Genomic DNA, 22,566 nt, shown 5'->3' on the forward strand with positions numbered 1-22,566 from the left:
AGAGACACCTAATGGCTCAACAGGAGTGGTTAGAAAGAAGCCAGGGGACTCCATCCAACAAGAGTACGTCCGATTGCAGATGGATGTACTCTTAACATGGAGGGTCCTGGTGAGGTCACTGCCACCGTGCTTCTATCCATGACCCATGGCATTGCCCACCCACCCCAGTTACACCACCACAGGCAATTTCTGACCGACAGGCAGATCTGGGTGACGAGATGTCTCATCCTTACCAAGTTTCATGCCTATTAATCCCTAGGGCATAACAAGGTGAATTTTTAGGGTGTGTTTTTAGTAACACTGTTCTAGAAATGAGCTGAAACTATCAAAACATTTTTGGGAGTCTCCCTTTTTTCTTCCGTACCCTTCCCTTCTCCATCAATTCAATCCTAAAGCCACTCGGTGGGTTGGAGCCAGGTGGATGTCCATGCTGGGTGGAAGGAGCCACAGAGGAGCAGGGGGGCAAGGTGGCATCTGGTGAGGCTCACTGGAGCCTGAGCTGGGTGCAGGGGTGTCCCCGGGGCTGTGGTGCAGCCTTGGTGCCAGAGTCCAGCGAGACGGGGACTGGGGAGAGAGGTGGGGGAGAAATGAGACCAAGGGCAGCCTTGGGGGGGTGGTGCATCCTTGGCATCAGACCCCAGTGGGACGGGACGGGGGGCACGCACCGGTACTGGGACCCTGGGTACTGAGCAGGATGGAGGGTGTATCCATGAGGGAGGGGCAGGCACCAGGAGAGCTTACAGGTGGGGGACAATCCAGACAGGGTGCTGACAGGTGGGCAGAAAGCCCATGTCGGGGTGCAGTCTGGCAGAAGGCCAAACAGAAGCTGGAGGTTCCCGCGCAGGGGAGGGGCGGCTGCGGTGGGAGAGTGCGGCCAGGGAGGCTTACCCTCAGGGAGTTACAAACACAGGAGGAAAGGTGACACCAAGCCTGTGACGCTCAGCTTGAACTCGGGGTCTTCAATATGAGTGAGTATGCGCAGAAGCAAACGTGGATGGAGCTGTGGGTGCGTGCACGTGCCGAGCAGCTTTGTCCACTGACACCGGCTCCCACTCCAGAGCTCGCTTCCAAACCCCAGCCTCCCCTCGGGGGAACCAGGGCTTCTTGGAGGCCAGGGCAGGGAAGGGCCAGGGTCCGCCTACAACCTGCCTTCATGCCAACGGTGAAGACGTGTCTAAAGAGTGCTGGCACGTAGGCTCCACGCTCAGATTCCGCCAAAGCTGGACACATTGGAGCACCGCGGTAAGTGATGATGATAACAGATTATACTCCATTGAGTGAAATGGAAACCGCGAGTTCATACCAATAGAGGCAAATATGGAAATGAACAAAGTAAATGTTGGACAAGGAACAGGTTATGCACAGTTTGTTTTTTGTTTGTTTGTTTTTTGTTTGTTTGTGGTGCACGGGCCTCTCACCGCTGTGGCCTCTCCCGTTGCGGAGCACAGGCTCCGGACGCGCAGGCCCAGCGGCCACGGCCCACGGGCCCAGCCGCTCCGCGGCACGTGGGATCCTCCCGGACCGGGGCGCGAACCCGCGTCCCCTGCATCGGCAGGCGGACTCGCAACCACCAGGGAAGCCCCTTAAGCACAGTTTTAAGGCGGTTCCCACCCTACTCGTGTTAGTCACGAAGCGGAAGTAGAGTGAAGATGCCAGCAGACGCCATCGCATCAGGCAGTCGGTGACCGTCACCACCCCTCCCGTGTTCTTCCTGCCAGCCTCTGGAGGAGCTGCCAGCATCACGAGGGGGCAGCAGGCAGCCCCAGAGTCTCCACAACGCCGGTAACCCTCACAGTCAAGGTCACCAGGGTCAAAGACAGGTCCAGGAGCTCCTTCAGGGTGGTGAAGACAAAAGAAACATGACAACTAAATGCAACACGAGGTTCTGAAGCGGATCCTTTTGTTTTCAACCACCTTTTAGGGCGGACGTGAGTGCCGTCTGGGGACTGGTGATGTACCCTGTCAAGTGTGATTTTGCTGGCTCTGTTGAGGTCACATGGAGAATATTCGTATGTTTAGAAGATACAGACTACAATGCTCAGGGATCGCAGGACATCACAGAGACAGCTTGTTCTCAAAAGTTTCAGGAAAAAAATTATTTGGGTGGTACTTTCAACTTTTCTGTAAGTAGTTTTTGCTTGTTGAAAAACTCAGACTTTCTATAGGGGATTCCTTTATGCATAAAGGGAGGATTAAAAAAAACTTCGGATGAAAATAAGTCCCCGGACCCCTGGCAGCCTGTGCACCCACATAGGGTCATCCTGTCCCCACTCCCCCAGCTGGCATGGAGCGTTCCCAGGTCACATGAGCGTGACCTGTGATGACACATGCGTGCCCCGGGCTGCCAGCGCAGCGCACGGTGACGAAACCCCCTGCAGTGTGCCAGCGCCCTAAATAAAGGACGGTGAGACCCACAGATGACATCCCTGGACTGCCAACCAGGAGGAAGGGAGAGGCTGACTGACGACCAGAGCGGGTCAGGAAAGGTCTGCTTTGGGAGGCCGGCGAGATGAACTTCCAATGAGAAGCGACCAGGGGATCTCAGGACAGGGATAATGGCAACACTAAAAATAACCAGAGCGGCTGGGCTTGCTCTGTGCTAAATCCTCGGCTCCAACATCTCATGTGACCGTCGCCAGCATCCTGAGAAGTGAGTATAATTAGTGCCCCCGAGGGAGGAGGAAACCTGAGGCCCGGAAGGTTGAAGGACAAGGCACCTGTGACCGGCTAACTAGACTGGCAGCAGCCAGCATCTCATGGCACGTGCAAAGGTGGCCTCATTGTGCTGCACACCTGAAACTCGCAGAGTGTTGTGTGTCGATTACAACTCAAAGGAAAATTAAAACATAGACAAACAAACAGCGTGGCTATGGTCATTCTGCTCTGTAGGCATCACAGTGGTCCTAGGAGGGGGCACGTATTCTCTGGCTCTCACAGATGAGGACCCCGAGGCAGCGATGCTGGGGACTCCCCTGGGGTCACAGCCTCTGATTAGGGAGCTGGACACCCAGCTTTCTCATTCACAGGCTGCTCTCTGAGCCTGCCTGCCCTAGACTCCCAAGACCTGTGTTGAGGGCTGCTGTCACAGACACAGCCTTTGTCACGGCAAAACTTGGTAGAAAGTCCTGTGAGCACGTTTCAACACCAGCAGCTTGACAGCGGGGAGGAGCTTCCCAGGGGTCACGCTCCACGGCCGCCGGGCTTTTGCACAATTCCCTCCACTACTCCTGGGAGCCCACAGCCTCCTCCTTCCCCACCACGCAGACGTCCCTGCTGTGCTTTGAGTGACCCTCTGGAATCGTCACCTTCGAGGGGGTAAAGTCACATCTTGTCTGGCAAGTGGAACCACGCACCCAACACGGCCAGGATGAGGGGCCCGCGGTGTGGGCTCTGCATCGGGCATCCTTGCTCTGGTTGAATAGTGATGGTGTTCATACTAAACACAGAGCCATCGAATCCTCTAGGACCATCTCAGCGACTGTCACCAAGGGATGCACAGGGGACACTCCCAGGCATGCGGGGGAGGCCGGGCAGCGGCCAGAGCCCCGTGGCCAGCCTGTTGCCATCACCAGCCAGGCCGTCTGGTTTTAACGTAGGGTTGATGCTGTATCCCCCTCCCTCCCTGTGACTGAGATTTTCCCCTCCACGTCTAGCTGAGCGGGGCGGCTGGGGTCCGAGGGAGGGAGAGCCTGGGGAGGGCCGGTGCCTGGGGGCAGCCCCAGGGGTCTCTCATGTACCCCTTTGTCCCCCTATACATGCAAAGCACCCATGATGCTGCAAAGGGAAGGAGACGGGGACCCCGTGTTCCCAGGAGCCGAGCCACCGGATCTGCAAGGACCATCCTTCACACACAGCCCTCTCATCTGTCCGAGAACAGGGCTTTGCATGTGTCTTAGGACAGGACACGGAAAGCTAGGATGAGAAGGGTTAGAGCCCACTGCCCGGCCTCCTTAGCCGCTGTGGATCTGGGTGGAGGCATGATGCATCTCTACTCCTCAGCCCAGTTCTGCTCGGTGCATGAGCCCTCTGCCCTGGCCCTCGGGAGGCAGGAGGCCAAATCTCAGTGCTTCTCTCTCTCAATAAAGGTGGGAGCCACTTGGCCACGCTGGGACGTGGCCTTACACACTCACGCCTCCTCTGCTGCGTGTTTAGGCCCAAATGTTTAAAGCAGACGAGGAGTATAAAAGGAACACAGAGTGTACAAAGTGCTGTAAAACACAAGGCGTAAACGCTGTCACGCTTGGTACTTTTAGGAGCGCAAGGTGGGATGACCAGTAAATAAACTAGGTGCAAAGCCAGCTCTCGGATCTCCTTGTTATAGCCTCTTCCACTAATCCGTGTGCTATTCGTTCCTACCCGCCCTAGACCTTCCGCTGTTCCCATCCACAATTCGAAGCCGCCGTTTGGCTCACAGGGCACCCCTGACCTTAATAACTAGGATGACAACACCGGCTCATCACCATAACAAAGACTGTTTTCATCTTTTATGGGGTCACCCAATACAGAACACTGGCATTTCTCTGACTTTTCATTCATGATCCGTAATCGTCGCAAGATTCTTACTGTCATCAACAGAGGCCACAGGCCACTCACTAGATCTGAGGTGTTTCATGGCCAAGGGCTGTCCTTCCCAACCCCTGAGGCTCACCAGTCAGGGCCCCGTGGAAGAGGGAAATAGAGACCCTAGGCTGGGCCCCAGAGGTTCCCACCCAGTACGTCCCCATGGGGTCCCACCTCGCTGGGTTGAAATCTCTGACCCAGCAGTTTAAATAACTGTCCTCCTTTCCTCACCTGGCCAGGGTGATATTTTCTGGCCTTTATAGAAGGCGCCATTTCCCTCTGCATTAGCGGCTTCCTTACAATTCTAGAACAACACTCTCAATTAACAGGAAGTGGACTCTGTCTACACGGCACCAAGCGATGTGCACGTGAAGTCATCAGATCTGCGTGGATAGAAGTCAGGAAGCGGGAACCCTGAGGGCCGGGGTCCTTGTCAGCTACTGGGAGATTTGGGGTTTCTTCAAAGGCAGGCTCTTGAGTTTTCACCATTCAGTTACTGGTGGCTCTGGGAAGGCCTCATGCGGGCTCTCCTGCCTTTTGGCCGCATTCTCTCATGTTTATCCCTCCCAACTCAACCTGGCTGTAAACTCCTACTAACTAAAGGTCACTATGTTTGAATTCAGTGTCTCTCTCTCTGTCTCTGGATTCTTTCTCTTAATAACACATTTGACTTTAAAAGGAGAACACAGTTTTTTCACCAGCTCCTCACGCAATTCACTCCATTGTGAATCTTATTTCACATCCGAGGGCATCTAAGGGCTTCAGTGCCAGGTTGCCGGGTGACCTTGTCTCTCTGGCCTGTCTCAAACGCACAGCTCTCCCTCCGGTGGAAGCTGAGATCCTTGTGGGAGGCCCTGCACGGAGGATTGCTTTTGATTTTCTGTTCTCAAGTGCGTGCAACCAAAACAAGAACATCCTGACGCGGTGGGATCTGCGGTGGTGGCTGAGTGCCGGCCTCTGGGCTCCTGCGGGCTCAGCACTGTTTCCCAGGGGCCGCGGACCAGCGTTTCCGCCTCAAATCCATTTGGCTCTATTTAGGAACTAAGTACAGGAAGGTAGTTATTGTACGAGATTAGTTTCCTGTAGGCCATAAATTGGCAGTAGCAGAAAAATACAGGATGAATTTATTAGCGTGCAAGGTCAGCTAAAAGGAAGGCGAGGCTGGCGAGGGTGATGTTTTCTTTCTTTGAACCCACCTCCCAAACTCAGCCAGGCTGAAAAAGACCCTTTAACTACTTAATTACTTCTTAATAGTTTTAAGCAAATTCAAAAGACTGTGCCCGCCTTTGCTAAGTGCCTGGAGGTAGAGCTGACTGGAATATGTCAGGAATTCCTGTTGGGACTGGAGTTTCTGAAACCCAATTAAAAGCCCCTACCATCTATGGCCTTGTGAGAGGGGGGTTTTTGTTTCTGTTCTTGTTGAGTTTTTTTTTTTTTTTTGGTTGGAGTGCAGGGGGAGGAAGGCTTAGCTCGTGTTGATTGGCTAGGTATTTACTTTGACCCTAGATTTTTATATTTGGAAATCAAAAAGCAGCTTCTAACGGTTAAGAAAAAAAAAAATCAAGTCAAAAATGTAATTGTTTCCAACCAGAGATATGCTCATGTGACAAATGTCCCGGCAGATATGTGCTGTAGAAAGAACAAGTCACTTTTTTTTTGAAGTGAATGCTTCCTTGAAAACACAGAGTTGCAGGTAGCCGCAAAGGTGGGTTACGCTCCTTGTAAAGACACCTGTACGTTCTGAGAGATCCTTGGCTGGCCGAGCATCCCCAGCCTGGAGTCGTAATCCTCCCTTTTCCCTTTGGAGATTTTTCCAAAGGCCCTCAAGCTGTCAGGTAAAATTAGGCCCTGCTGGCATGAGCTGAAGTATTTGGAGCCGGTTTTCCAACGCGTGAAAGGCTGTAACTCACATTTTAAATATCCTGGGGATCTACAGTGACTTACGGAACACCCTTCCCCCTCGGTTACCCTGCGGCCCTGGCCCACCAACTCCCCACCCCGTGCTCCTGTGCGGTGTCACAAGGGTGGACGGCAGGGACTGAGGAAGCAGGTAAAACAGCTCAGTCCTTTCCACCCCTTCCCAGCAGATGACAGCCTTGTAGAGTCTCCAATTTCTTGGGGAACCTCAGCACTTTATGTAGCAAACAGACCAGATGATCAGCCTGTCTTCACGCAGCAAGGGCCCAGTTAACATTCACTGAAGGAGCCCCGTATGTTCCCCGGGGTTTGCTGCCCCCTGTCCCCTGGGGCAGCCCCTGCTGTGCCCTGCAGCCTTGGGGGCCTGTCACAGGACAGCCTGCAGGACTTGGAGTAGAGAGAGGGGTCCCGAGCTGCATCCAGTTCAGACGTTCGGACAGGCACCTGGGCTGCGCTTCCTGATGGTTCCAAGATAGTCAGGGCTCAACTGAATTGTGTCCAATTGTCCAGGCCATGCTGCCTTTAGGAAAACGTCTGAGAAAACGTCTCCTACAATCGGGTCTTACTCAGATGTTCTAGGTCTGCTCCGTGGCACCCTGTGCCAGAGCCCAGCAGAAGAGCCACGGAGCACGTGAGCCAACCTTGGTTCCATGGTCACCTGCTCGGCCCTGCTGGGGGTAGGAGTGCTGGCACTATTCCTCCATCCTGTGATTTGCTGAAGGTTTGGATAAGAGCAGCTTGGCTGGACATTTGATCCTCCTTCCTTCCCCCGAAGAGACAAGGGTCTGAGGCGAGTATAAGCCTCCACGTATGTGTCTGGCATCAGCTGGGATCAAGCCAGACTCAACCTCCTGTGACCGTCCGTGAGCCACTTATCACAAAAGAAATCCAGAAATTGAGGGGGAAGTTCACATCCTAAATTGTGCCAGCGAGAGCCTTCCCAAGGCCACCCGGGGCCAGACCCTGGCTGGCAGTGTCCTCACTGGCTCAGCAGGGCTTGCCTCCACGCAGCCCGGATCCACGGTCCCCCAAACAAAGACGATGCTCCCTTCCCGTGTTGCTCTGAAGTCAGTTTTAGCCAATCCTGTAAACCTCAATCCAACAAATATTTAGAGCTCATAATAGCCACAGGCCCAACTCTGCTCTTGGCTCTCGATGACTAAGACAGTCCCACCCTGGAGCTCCTGGATTTCTTTGTCAGGCACCTTCAGAGACAAGCTTAGTTCCCAATTCTGTTCTTGTAGAAAGGAAAAAAAAGGGGGGGGGAATTTTCCACTCAGAGCCGTGAATCTTTTTTTTTTTAACCTCTTTATTGGAGTATAATTGCTTTAAAATGGTGTGTTAGTTTCTGCTTTATAACAAAGTGAATCAGCTAAACATATACATATATCCCCATATCTACTCCCTCTTGTGTCTTTGTCCCACCCTCCCTATCCCACCACCCCTCTAGGTGGTCACAAAGCACCGAGCTGATCTCCCTGTGCTATGCGGCTGCTTCCCACTAGCTAGCTATTTTACATTTGGGAGTGTATATATGTCCATGCCACCCTCTCACTTCGTCCCAGCTCACCCTTCCCCCTCCCCGTGTCCTCAAGTCCATTCTCTACGTCTGCGTCTTTATTCCCGTCCTGCCCCTAGGTTCTTCATGACCTTTTCTTCTTAGATTCCATATATATGTGTTAGCCTATGGTATTTGTTTTTCTCTTTCTGACTTACTTCACTCTGTATGACAGACTCTAGGTCCATCCACCTCACTACAAATAACTCAATTTCATTTCTTTTTGTGGTTGAGTAATATTCCATTGTAGATATGTGCCACATCTTCTTTATCCATTCATCTGTCGATGGACATTTAGGTTGCTTCCATGTCCTGCCTATTGTAAATAGAGCTGCAGAGAACATTGCGGTACAGAGCCAGAAATCTTTGTGACAAACTTCAAAAATGATTCAGCAAACTCTCCCAAGACATGTGGCATAGGGTGCGCTGAGCTGGATAAGAGTAGAATACACACAAGCCTATGAGGGAGGAACCGCTGCCCTCTTCTCAGCTCCAGGCTGCACCCGCGAGAACAGCAAAGCATCGCTGGGGCGGAGGGTGGGAGGGCATTTCCTCCTCTGTAAACCCACGGAGGGGCCTCGCCTCCGTCTCCAGGGACAATTCCTCCAACTGGTGAGTGATGTGGCTATGGGGCCAGCTGAGCACATGCGGTGGCTTCGGCTGAAGTGAATCTTCTTACCCAGCATGACCAGGCCCAACATGGACTCTGCCCAGCTGCCATGCTGCATCCAGTTGGTCCTGTTGAGTTCCCAGTCACGTCAAGGCGAGAGCCCCTCGACCCTACAGGGGTTATTCTGGGCGTGATCCCGCCAGGTACTCAGTCTAAGATCATCGCATGACCGTGAACTTGTGAAGCCAGGGATGGAAGGGAGGAAACAGAATCTTTAGGACCACTATGGAGACTCTGCTCCACGGCTTGAAAGGTTATCAGAAACTACAGAGTGATTCTTTCCACCCCTTCGCGTACCCCGCCTCCCACACGCACGCCATGGCTGGCTCTCCTCTCTGTGCAGAGTATGTGCTGCCATGTCCTGGAGCTAGAAAATGCTTTCCCCATCGGTGAGTTCAGAAGACCCTGTGTTTCCACAGTGCAGAGAGCGCATCTCAGGGAAAACCTGAAATTAGCAAGGATAGACCAACAGCCACCTATGCCAAGGGCACCGTCAAAGCCACTTCTAGATCTACAGAACAGGAATAACCCAGGCAGGACAAGAACACAGCAAAGTAACACCACTGAGTAAGTATACAAATCCCCAAAGAAACACAGGAGCATTGGGGAAACGGCAGGGGGACAATCCAGTCATTACGGTGTTGGGATAAATACGTTTGGAAAAAACTGCATATTGCATCGGTAATTTAAAAAATAATCACCTTATTATAAAACGAGAGAAACAAAATGTGGCCTATTGTACAATGGAATACTAGCCAACCATAAAAAGAATGAAGTATTGATACACACGGATAAGCCCTGAAACATTATCTAAGTGAAGGAAGCCAGGTAGGAAAGGCCACACGGTGTATGATTCTATTTATTTGAAATTTCCAGAATGCCCAAGTTAATAGAAATGGAAAGTAGATGGGTGGTGGCCAGGAGCCGGGGGTAGAGAAGAATGGGGAGTGACCTCAGATGGACGCAGGGCTTCCTTTGGGGTGATATAAATGTTCTTGAATGAGATAGTATTGATGGCTGCTCAACTTCGTGAATACACTAAAGACAATTGACTTGTACACTTTGAAGGGGTAGATATTACGATATCTGAATCATATCTCAAAAGAAATAAAATAAAATAAATGAGGGGCAGTGGCAGATGGGAACAGAAATGACTTCCCTTATCCATTATGCCTTCAAGCAAGGCCTCAACATTGCACCACTTTCATGCAATCATCTCTTTGAAGGCAAAGGTCACTGGGATTTGGACGAGGACCCAACATTACAATAAAACTTTCTAGAGGACCTGGTTTTACTCAGTTTCCTGGCTAAGGCACGTGTCCCTCTGAGTTTCAGTTTGAATGAACCTGCAGTGGAAATAAGAAGCATCTAGAAAGAACCTCCAACTTGGCCAAGACCTTAGTTGTTTGAATAACTTTGGCCTGGAAACTATGCACGTTCATCTATTTCATAACTAATTCTCAACTCAGTGAACTGTGTTTGCAGTTAACTCGTGTCAGGGGATTTGCCTTCTGCTGTCTATAGGAGGACGCAGCCTTGCCAGCTTGGGCTGGATTGGTAGGCAAGCAGATTTCTCAACCTAGGTATACTTGCTAACTCTCTGTGCACATGCCCATGGCCTGATGGCAACAGAGTCCCCGGGTCACATCCCCAATTTCCACATCAGTAAATGTTGAGTAAGAAATTATGTTTCTTAATTGCTTAGACACCAAGGACAGACATACAGGGGAAACGGCACGATGTCCCTGTCACCACAGATCTTGAAGACATGAAGTGGACCTAAAGGAACGAGTATGAATAAACAAGGGAGACTCATTCTCGCCAATCCTCGGGCATCTCGATGGCTCTGCCCTTTCTTGCGGACCCCACTCAACAGTGGCAGGAAAAAGAGGCCAAAGCACAGATCCATAAGGGCCACAACTCTGTTAGAACTCACCCACAGATGTCTGCCCCTTCCTGTCCTTATGATGCAGACATAGGCTCCCCTTTGCTTTGGGACCCCCTTCCTCTCATTCTCCGATTGCAGCTCAACCCAAGCATCGTTCTGTTGACTCTTCAAGTGCCTCTTGGAGAGGCTCACCCTCAAAGCTCTCAGCCTCAAAGGAAACAAGAAAATGAATTCCCTCTTCATCGTGCCGACTGTCCTCAGGGAGAGTGCCCACCTGATAAGACTTGAAAGGAGGAGCAGGGTGAGGGCTGGGGGCAGGTTCCCTGGTTGGTTGGTTGCTCTCTATCTCGGTGGTCTCCGACTAATCCATCCTCCCTCCCTTAGATTCCAGGACCTAGACGAAAAGCCCTGCCACGTGTGTGCTGAGTTAACAGATGAAGGTGAACAGCCTTTCATAGCTTACATACAATGAAGTTGTAGGCCCCAGAGCTCCTTAGATGCTAAGAACTATGATTTCCAATCCAGAAGCTTTCACCCCGATGGTGAGCCCGTAGCTGGGAGCCGGAGGACCTGGGCTTGAATCCTGGCTGCTGCTGCTGGTCTGCTGGCTTCAGCAGGGATGTGACTGCTCTGAAGCTGAGGGTCCCGGTCTCTAAGGCAACAGGATCAGACGGAGGCAGATGGCCAGACAAGTTGAGGTGGAAACGGCTGGGATTCCAGGAGACAGTGTGCAAAGCGGATATGCAGACGAAAAGGACAGAGGGTGGGAGGGATGCTGATTTGCAGGTGAGAGTGAGCTCCCATGTTTTGAGTGGTTCATGTCAAACGTCAAAGCAGGTGCTCAGGCAGGGAGGGACGCCTTGTAGTTGAGAGGGAGGGACAGGCGTTCTGCTGCTGTCAGAGGGACTGGACCAGAATGGGGGCATCACCTGCCTAGAAATGAAAGCTGAAGCCTTAGAAATGGGTGTGATGGCTCTAGGAGAGAGTGAATCGAGAAATGAGGGTCAGGGAAGGACCCCAGGAGAACAACCACCTCTCAGGGTCGGAGAGGGGGAAGAGGCAGAGGAAGCAAGAGAGGATGAAGGGCCAGGTGACCCCAGGGTGACAGGAGCCTGCGGGGGAGGGGCTTTCCGGGAGGGGAGAGACGACAGGGCAGGGATGGAAGGGCAACAGGGCTAGGAAAGGCCATGAGAAGATGGGACGATGGTGTGGTCCCTGGTGACACTCAGGAGAGCAGCTCAGTTATTCAAGGCGTGGAGGCGAGGAGATGGGAAGGAACAACACGTGGGTCTATGGCTCCCACACTACAGTGATGCTGGCCCGGGTGGTCCCCAGGCCAGCAGAATCTGCAACACCCGATAGAAACGCGGATGATGAGGCCCCGCCCCAGACCTGCTGGGTCCGCATCTCAGGGCTGGGCAACCTGTGTGTGTGTGCGTGTGTGTATGCGTGTGTGGGTGTATATGAGTGTGTGTGAGGGCATCCGAGTGGGTGTATGATGTGTACGATATGTGCGGGGTGTGAGTGTGTGTGAGAGCCGGTTGGGGGAGGGGAATCTTTCTGTTTGAAAAAAAAATCTTTGCGAAAACATATAACAAAAAGCTACCGTTAATTCAGCAATGTTTGGATACGGTTTATAGTCAGTTGGTCATGAGGATATCTACAGATATTTGTAAACTAGTACGTTTGTATCCTGTACAGAGAGGTACGAGCAAAATTGCGGAAATCCAATTACGATTGGTGGATTTTGTTGAGGCCAACGTCCTGGTTGTGATATTTTACTACAGTTTTGCAAAATGCCACCATTAGAGGAATCTGGGCAAAGGGCATATGGGGTGTCTCTGTATTATTTCTTACAATTGCATGTGAATCTACAATATCTGAATAGAAACTTCTATGAAAACTAGGGATCTTGGGTCATGGCTTTACACATTTTTTAATTTAATTGTTTTGAAGATCAACTTTTTATACTTTTCACTGCAGTGGCATGCAGTACGATGAATGCAAATGCTGTTTGCTAACACAACGATTAGTCACCACAAAGACAAACAGCAGTTAGAAGGGTAAGTCAAAGAGAAAAATCAGTGAAATTAGAATAGCAAATCCACATCCAGATGGATGAGGCAGCAGATGAGGAAGATGACAAAACAGGAGAATCCATCCAGATACATATATTAGATAAATATGAGATACTCAAATCCTTGCTTGAAAATTAAGATAGATTCAAAGCCCTTTATTATAGTATTTATAAATCTTCCATTTATAATAAAAACTCCACTACACTATTCAATTAATTTCTTTGTTATCTCCAGAAGCGTTATAATGCAGGGCGAAAGAAAAAAGCACAGTTAAATTATGCTCAAAACCCACACAAGCCTTATTTATAAATTATGTTCCACATAGAATTCTTTCCCGTTATACCCTGAACAATTGTAACATTAGATGCCAACTTGGCTAAGTTCTCTCTCTTTCTCTCTCTTAACTGCCAGGGTGTCTCAGTAAGGTTCACCCTGGCCACCCTGTTTAATAGCACAGACCCCCTACCCTCTGGGGCCTTCCCTACCCCCTCACCTGGCTCTACTTTGTCTTCTTTCAACAGCACTTATCATATCCTAACGTTTATTACGTCTACAGTTAACATCTGTCTTCCTTTCTAGAAAATCAGCTTTATGAAGGCAAAGATTTTCTGGGAGTGGGTTGGGATGGGTGGAGCAGACATACACTGATGTACCTACAATGGAGTTGTTGCACAATGAATATCTGTTTACTGAATGAATGGATTTTAAGCATTCAATGGTCTAATTTTTACTTCAAAGTTTTGGGGTAGAGACTAGAAAGAAAAATAAGGAAAGCTTTGTGTGTGGCTTGTCCCTTCTGGGGGCACTGCTATGCAGACAGTGTGACATGAGCATTCAAGCCAAGGTGGGAGCAGAGGGTCAGCCTTCCATCCCCATGGGGGTGACACTGGCCACCTGCCGTGGGCAGAATATGGTGATGAATACAGCAGGGTATTGAAATAGGACCTAGACAAGGCCTCGTCCTCGGCAGTTTACAGTCCAGAAGGGGTGCAGAAACACATCCGTGAATGAAGACTAGAAAACTGTGAGAGATGGAGGTGAAAGTTACACGATTCTGCAACAGAGAGGTCTGACTTCCAGCGGGATTCCGGTGGGATGCACTTGAAGATGGAGGGGACACTCTGCAGGAGGACACCTGAGCAAAGGCATGAAGCTGCCCCTGGGCGGCCCCTCCGAGGAGCTTTGTCTGAAGCAGAGAAGGTGTCAAGAGAAGGCGGACACATCATCGTGGCTCAGATAAAGGGCCAGGATGACACACAGTTAACTAGCAAACTGCATTTGTAGTGAAAGAGGTTAAGCCGTGGGGAGCCTGTGCCTCCAGGTCTGGAGCCGGGATCTGGAGAGAGGGGAGGGGACCAGGGCTACTGTCTCCAAGGAGAATCGTCTTCAAGTGTGTCCACAGCTCTTCCCCTCCCCCAGAGGGATCCAGAGCCACACCGGGGCCCCTGGAGACCCTAAACGCTCCTTCGATGTCTCACTTGGGGATGGGGGACCAGGGGCTGGAGAACCATGCTGTCTCCAGAACTCCACATTCTTTACACCTGGCCACACACACGCACAGCCTGGAAAGTTCTGAAAACCAACTGGTTCAAATGTACTCTTTCTTTCTTCCAGAAAGTTCCTGTTTCTCCCCCAAAACTGTTACTTCAAGCAAAAGACACTTCGGGACCGAAATGGTGTCTTTCAAACAGTGCCTGACTCAGCCCCTTTCCGTTTCCTACTAGAATACCTACGAAAACACAGAAAAGGAGAAAAACACAGCACAGGGAACTAGGACGGCCCGTCCGCCCGCCGCCGGAATCTGGGAGACACGCCAACGGAGAAGCAGGACAATGCGAGCGGGTTGAGAAACAGCCCTCAGCCCTGCCAGCCGGGGCCCAGGGTCCAAAAGCCAGCAGCCGGGGTTGGTGGCGCAGGGCCTCCGCTTCCCGCTGCTGCCCTCCCACGGGCTTCTCATCGCCTAGGAAAACCGCTTGTCTATCCTCTGGCACAGCCGCTATTGTTTGAGGAAGGTAGATTGATAACTAACATAGAATTGATTGTCTGTGATGTAAACCTGTTGTAAAACCAAGGAGAACGTGACAGATGTCTCCCCTTCCCCCAGCCCGTGCAGGCTTCCTCTCTCTGCAGCCTCAAGTCCACGTGGACCTGCGGTCAGCTCCGCAACCCCACCATCAACGCCGACACTCAGCGCCCTAGTCCTCACCTGGGTCCCTAGAAAGGTTTCCCTCCTCCGGTGTGGCCCCATCCCAGTGAGCTCTGCACTGAAACCAACAGGGTCTCCATAAATGCCAGGGGGAACACCCCTCTCGAGGTCTCCCCATAGCCATAGGCTAAAGCTGGAGTTCCCCTTGGTCATCTCCCCTCCGCCAGGCCACACCTGGACCACCTTGTCCTCCGAAATTCTCTCCTGCTAGAACCTCCCTGGATACCCCAAGCTTGAACTCAGCCCCTCAGCGCTGAGCCTCCGTCTTGGCTGTCTGCCTAGAATGTTCCCGCCCCCTCTCTCCCCCTGCACCTGACCCATCTCATCCCTGAAGGCACAGCTCAAGGAAAACGTCCCCAGCAGCCAATGATGGGAGAACTTCCCGGCACAGAACGCGCTGAAGACCTCCTTCATCCACTTCACAGGCACAGCTGGGCAATGATCCGTTTCTCTTGTCTCCTGCACGGCAGCCCCTGGAGGAAACTTCAGTCATTCGTTCAAAAGCGATTTATTCAGCCCCAGTACATACCAGGCACTCACTGGGCACACTCACCAGGCACACAGCAGTTAAGGCACAAGTTCTGGAATTTTGATGCTTATTAATCAGCAATCCTGTAAATCAGCAACGTAATTTCCGAGACGGATGGGTACACGCTGCGACTGTAGCTTTTTCTTCTCTGTCCTCCGAGATCCAACCTAGGTTTCGACACAACGGACACGCCCCATAAATTGCTTGAATGAGCGTGAAATGGTAAGTATGAGTCTGATGATGATAATGAAGTGTTCAGTATAGAAAAGTATGTGTAGAGAACATGGGACAAAGAACAGAAAAGGGGAAGAGCAGAAATTCATCAACTGATTAGCCGATGAAGAGAAAGGCGGTGGTGAGCACTTCCTTGAAGAGTTACAGGATGTCTTAGTCAGCTCAGGCTGCCGTAACAAAACACCATAGCCGGGGGGCTCAAACGACAGGAATTGGATCCTTGCAGCTCTGTGGGTTGGAAATCCACCATCAGGGCGCCTGCATGGCTGGGTTCTGGTGGGAAACACTTCCTGGCTTGAAGAGAGCTGCCTTCTGCCTCCCAGCGTCCTCCTGTGGTGGAGGCAGAGCCCTGGTGTCTCTTCCTCTTCTTATAAAGACCCCAATCCCATCATGGGGACCCCACCCTTGACCTAATCTAACTCTAATCACCCTCCAAAGGCCCCGATTCCTACTACCAGCACACTGGGGGTGGGTAGGGTTTCAACATTAGCATTTGGGGAGATGCTAACATCCAGTCCATAGCAGAGGCACGACCTCCCCTGCCATGAACTTCAAAGAGATGTGTGAAGGGATAGAGTCGTTGGTGGGCAGGGGGTCTGCAAGGCCAGGGCTTGTCCTGCCGACTTCTGTTTTCTTTGAAAGTCTAAGTCAAGGTCACCTGCTCAGCTGAGGGGAGGGACAGGTTGGGGAATTGCAGGGAAACCATTAAAGTGTAAAATGACCCTTGAAGAGCATGGGAAAGGCAGCTTTTTCCAGAGGCCAGAAGACGACCCTCCCCCAGCCCCGCAGCACCGACGTCCAGCTGTTTGGACATCACTCGACACAGTTGCGTGCTTTTCCGGGAAGGCCCGGGGGCAGAGCGGGAAACAGAGAGGTAGAGAGAGGGGCTCGCGGCTGAGAAGATGCGCATCACCTGGGCAGGGGAGTCAGGAGTGCAAGCAAACCACCTCAGGGCTGGTGGCTCTAGAAAGTGGTCCAGGTCTGGTGTCTGGGGATGGAGGTGGGGGAAGTCAGCACCGAAAGAATGATGCCGTCTGAAAGTTTTGCTTTTTAAACCAAAGAAGAGTCATTAAACTACATAAAGTCCGGTGAAAATGTAACACGATTTGACCCCGTTCCCAGAATACTGATGCCCAACCCAGCAGCTTTCAGTTCTGATTTGTGTTTATTGTACATCGGAAATATTTCCTAACGTTGTTTCATGGCCTAGCGAACCTGCCAGCCCTGGACTTTAATCTCCAAGAGGCAGGATAACGCGTCTGTGTAACAGGGCTCCTCCAGGACGAACCTGTAACTGCCCCCAGGCTGAGCCCTCAGGGTTCATGGGCCTCCCCTGGAACACCTGCAGGACTGGGCATATCTAAGTCCGCCCGCTTGGAAAGTGGGGTGTGAGGTCAGATGGAGAACCAACAAATTTTTGAAAATGGGACACATGAGAAATGACCTTTCCTCACATTAAATTTCACTTAGTCGAAATAAATGTGGTATGGTTGTCTGTGGCCCAGAGGATAAAAAGCCTTGGGTACTGTCTCTGCCGGCCTGGGTGCCCACCCCCGCTTGGAAAGTCGAGCTGAGCGTGGGGCAGAGGATTTGCTCTGTTGTGAAAAGAACTGGGCTCACGGTCAACTCCAAGTGTGTAATCTGAGCAGGAAGGGGTGGGTGTGTTTTGTGCGCACCAGCAGGTCGACTGGGGAAAAGGTGATGTTTACTGCAGGGCTCGGGAAACGTGAATTTTCGGCAGCTCCGGAGCTGAAATGACAGCAGATGAGGAGGGGCCACAGCAAGCGGCCCCTCCGAGCCAGCCCTGCACAGATGGGCCTAAGGGGACAGTTAGGCAACCTCTGAAAAAAGGGAAGATTAAGATCAGGACACAGAGCCTGGGGCAACAGGCAAAAAGGAAGGAAAGGGTCACGAAAATGGACCGGGAGAAGACCCCGGTGCCAGCTGGACTGCCCAGTGCTGATTAAATAGACTGGGATCCGCTCAGGATGGATGTCCAGGGAGGGAGGCCACAGGGATAGACACAGACCCAGCGGCTCTGATACAGGGGTCCTTGAGCTCCAGCGTTCATCTGTTTCTGCTCCTGAAAAGTTGCCACTTGCTGATTGATCGCAGCCAGCTCATTACAAATCTCTTGGAGCAAATGGAGCCTTTCAAGGCCAAATATAAAAGATGTTGGCCCAAAGGTTCGGGGGCAAATCTGGACTTTTGTCTTGAAAGGGTAATGTGGTGGTTGACATTTTCAACTCTAACAGAATGGCTGACATAACCAAAGTGTTGCACAGTTATTTGGGGCAATTTCGGGAAGGAACTCATCTTTATCACCCAGGAAAAAAGAAAGATGAATAATATCATGAAAAATGGACCCGTCCTTATTTTCAATAACACATTTCTGGGCATAAATTGTCTTGGAAAAAAATGCCTCAATTCGTGTTTTTGACTATCCAGTAGATAGACAAACAGGGGTTCTTAAAATTATTTAGGGAGTGAACCACCAGAAAGTTACAGAGCCTAAGAAAAGATTGATGTTCAACTCTATTTTCAAAACTAGGATTTTTTCCTTCTTAGTGCTTAGAAGAATGTCAGTATTGAAAGTACGCCACACACATTCACAACTACAAAGACAGCTCTCTATGAAAACCCAGCTGTCAAACGACATCCCTGAGCCATTTCCAAGGGATTCTGCTCAGGGTCTGTACGTATTCACTCTTTTCTGTATCAGTTTAAATGTTTTCTGGCAGATAAGCCATAGAATGTGCAAAAGATTTAAGAAAAAGTAGCTGCGGAAGCTTTTTAAATTGAGAAATTTCTATCCATTTTCTCAACCTTGTGTGTGCCGTGAGAAAAGGCCTTTGTTTTATTTTAACAGTAGAAACCTTGGTTCAACGCGTAGAACACATGCTTTCCACGAGAATACAGATGCAGAACCGTTGTCCTGAGATGTCTTTGACTTCCGACGTTCTGTCTTAGAATATATTAGGAAGTGGTTTCTAGAAGTGGTGTTTTCTTCCTACGGGATCGAAGTTCTCTTCTTTTTCGCTTGGCTCTGACCTCATCATCTGTTTTGCCCTTATTGCCTGTACATTTTGTGAGACATTCTACATCCCTGCTGAAAAGAGGTGAAAACCATTTAGATAAGACGCGAGAACAAAATTCGACGACCGCCCCCCACCCCCCGGCCCAAAAAAAAAAGCAAACTTTGGAATCAGAGGATTTAGAGTTTTCAGAGTTCTGCTTCCTCATTTTTGCCTTTCCTTTATTCAACAAGTAATTAATGGGCGTTTATTCTACCTACGCCAGACACTATTTGAGGGCTGGGAATATAGCAGTAGATAAAACACACCAAGTTCCGGCTCCATGGAACTGACATTCTGGAAGAGGTAAACAGGAGACAGACAATTAAATCACCTTTAGTAATACAACGTGACAGGTGGTAGTGAGGGCTATGATTAAAAACAATCAGGGCACAGGGGATGAGAAGGAGGTTTTACCTAGGGTGCTCAGGGAAAGTCCCCCAGATAAGGTGACATTTAAACAGGAAAGTGAAAGAAAATTTCAGGGCAAGGCCTGAAAGGTTCTCTGGGGCAAAAGAGCATTCCAGGAAGCGGGCTGGCAGGTGGCCGGCTCGGGGCGGGATTTACTCCTTAACCCTCCTAGAACCGATGTGTCCATAAAGGCTTTGTAGGTTTATACATCGAAAGAGCCTCCAAATGAGTTCTTTGATGGGATAAGTATAAAGTCAAAGTCTTTAAGATTGAATTTTTCTGTCTTCAGGCTCCCCAGCTTACCTCCACCGGGCACCCCTGTATCCTCAACGTCGGACACAAGTTCTCAAAGCGTTCTTTCAATGGTTTCCACTCATGTACTTTCACCGCACGGCGGGGGGCAGAGAAGACTGAGCTCTGCAGCAAATTCACTGAGACCGCCGAGCACGTCTTTCCTGATTCCCGCCAAGGTCATCTTGATATTTTCCTGAAAACTGTCAGAGAGCTTCCTCAGTGGACCCAGATTTCTTTGACAGTGACAGGAAAACCACTGAGGGAGCAGGGCTCCCGGCTCCACTTGGACTTGGTGTGGGAACAGCAGCCATTCTCAGAGCCCGGGCCACAGGGTCATCCGCAAAGGCCTGGGCTCCACGGTGCCGGGTCAGAACCCCGTGCAACTTGCAGTAAAACCAGCCACAGAGAAACCCAAATGCTGAGGCGGGGCGTTTCCGCAAAGACTCACCTGTGCCGTTGGCATGACGGTCACACCTGCTCACTTCAGAACACCTTGCCCCGCCTGTACTCCAGCCCTCGCTGCAGATGACAGAGGGAGACTGAGGCTGTCCCATGACAAGCCTCAGTCTCCTGTGAACAGGGCAGTGGGAACAGGGGCTGGCAAGCTAGTTGTGTAACAAAATGACACAGAGAGTAGGACAAAAACCTCTGCATGGAAATGGATAACTTTATCCACCCATCCAATCAAAAAGAGCCCAGTGGCCACTACTACAAAGTTACCTTTTCACAGAAATACAGAAAATACAACCACAACCTTCATGGGATTGAGGTCATAGAACCTTTACATTCAAGTGGCTGGTGCGGTCTGTCAGGGCCTTCCTTTCCCACCTGACCACAGAGCCGTGAGTTCTAGGTCATGGCCAGGTCCCCGCAGCCCCGAACAGCAAGGTGCTACCAGGGAAGAGCTGTCCTTGCGTTAACAAATGTATCTTCTCGGTCACAAAACCAAAAATAGGGCTGAAACAGAAAAGACATTTGTTTGAAATCCACATGCATGTGAATTTCACACCCAACAGGCCTTGCAGCTCCTGTATTTCACCCTCAGAGAGAAACCCCTTGGGCAGAAATGTCAGGCCTTATCTTTGCTGCTTTACCAAAAAAAAAAAAAGAAAAGAAAAGAAAAAGAAAGGACCATTTAAAATATTTCAACCTATATGGGAAAAGAATCTATAAAAGAGTGGATATATGTATATGTATAACGGATTCAATGTGCTGTACACCTGAAACTAACACAACATTGTAAATCAACTCTACTGCAATAAAAATTTAAAAATAAAATAAACTATTTCAGAAGGGCTAGTAATTAGTAGGATGGGCTTCTATAGAATCTAATAGGTTAATTCTTTAAAAACTATCCCAAGCAAACATGGTAAAACGCTAGTAATACACAGCAATGCTGGGTGGTGAGCACACAGTGTTCCTTGTATTAGTCTAGCTTTTCATACAGATATATTTTAACAAGAAAAAAATATATATTTAATAATGAATATATAATAAAAGCTCATCAATATTTAATAATAAAATATATTAATGAAAATGCTGCTGGATGCTTTGAGCTTCACGAATATATAGGGTGGAATACATCTGTGTATCATTTATGTGTAATATTTGCTATTAATGTGTAGACTCCTCCCTCCTGTCCCCAGAGGTTCTAGAAAAGCAGACCCCGTATCACTTCACAGCCGGCATCTATTCGTCCTTAGGTGATGATGTTATAAGAGAATGTGCCACTAAAGCTTCCATGATGCTGTAGCATCCCGCCGCCACGCTGGGGACCAGACATTTCTTCCCCTGGGCTGAGATTCGCCTGCTGTGTGGACACCTAACAGCCGGCCGCCACCAGCGGGCTGTGGTCCCCAGACCCAGCAGCCAGGGGCAGCTCTGCGGCCTGGCACCAACCAGCAAGCATCCCAGTCCAACTGCAGAGGCCCGCTCAGGGCTGAGACACCGAGGCAGGAGAAAGGTGACCCCAGGCTGCAGCGTTTCCTGTTTCCGTTAGTTTTCACTTGAGCTGCCCCCAGAGAGACCCTCCCAAGGAGAACGCATCAGACTGCAAAAGCAGGAGATTTTACTATCGTCCGTCGAGTGGCACTTCTCCATCAACCACCGCCTGCCTCAACTTTACACACTGAGTTTGAGTTCTTGGGGCCGTGAAGGTGTTTCTCCACCTCGATTCTTCTCTGCCGTCAGCACCGACCGCCTGGACCACTGGCCAGACCATCCTCCGCCTCTCCTCGCGGCCCTGCCAGTGCGATGAGGTCTCTGATGCTTGAGGAGTCTCGGTCCGCATCCCACGCAGAGGAAGCCACCGCCTGCACTGGGCACAGTGCACCGCTCCCTGAGGAAGGACAGGGGACACTCTGCTACGGAGGGAAGACTTAGCGGGTCGGGGGGTCGGCCGGGCCGCCTGGGCAGGGCCCACCCTCCTTCCTGCCAGTCCTCTGCAGCCACAGTGACCCGTCTGCCTCGGCCAGGGGTCAGGGACAGAGGGAAGTTGAGACCAAACCCCACCATCCTAAGAGGGCAAGGAAGGACAAGCTGGAAGTTGCTGGTTTTCACCTGGCCTGAAGTCACTCTCACCTGGACAGGACCTCAGGGTACCTGCCAACCACAGTCAGGACAACTAAGCGGGATGCACTCAGACCTCGAGTTTGTCCCTTCAAAGGAGAGCTGAACGTGAGCCAGTGATCATGAAACTTCTGTCCACACACTGTACGCTCCTGCACCGGTATTCTGCTTAGAGGAGAGGCGTTTCTTAAAGATGGGCCAGCTGGCTGGAATTTAACACTTTCATATATATATATATATAAAACACTCTCAGTATCTATTCCTAAACTCTAGTTGGGGCTTTTTGAAAACTTAAGAAGCCCTTGGGAGGCCACCTAAATGCAAAATCTTTCTAGATCTAAATGCAAAGTCTTTCTAGATCTGGTTGCCTCCTTATTTTCCACAATTGCCACACCTACATGTACTTAGAAAAAAATGTTAGTGACTCACCCATGTTCTCTCCAAAGCGTTAACTTCCTGGGAACAACTTTCTTCTCCTGTGACAGCTCTTTGTGATGAGGTATGGCAACCTCGTGTACCTGTGTGTTCACGCGTGTGACGAAAAGTCACAAGATGCTCTATATACTATAAGTCACACAC

General features: G+C 50.5%; 1 protein-coding gene across 1 annotated transcript in view; it reads right to left on the minus strand.

The window, feature by feature from the left end:
* Positions 1–484: 484 nt before the first annotated feature.
* Positions 485–22,566, minus strand: part of IRS2 (insulin receptor substrate 2) — a gene marked incomplete at its 5' end in the record, with an annotated part of 98,808 nt that continues 76,726 nt past the window's right edge. The window contains 3 exons of the mRNA XM_007451284.1: positions 485–564; positions 742–855; positions 1,617–1,832. Of these exons, the coding sequence (XP_007451346.1) occupies positions 485–564; positions 742–855; positions 1,617–1,832 (410 nt within the window). The remainder of the gene's footprint in view (positions 565–741; positions 856–1,616; positions 1,833–22,566) is intronic.

This window comes from Lipotes vexillifer, unplaced genomic scaffold (assembly GCF_000442215.2).
Source record: "Lipotes vexillifer unplaced genomic scaffold, Lipotes_vexillifer_v1.1 scaffold2194, whole genome shotgun sequence".
NCBI classification, from domain to species: Eukaryota; Metazoa; Chordata; class Mammalia; order Artiodactyla; family Lipotidae; genus Lipotes; species Lipotes vexillifer.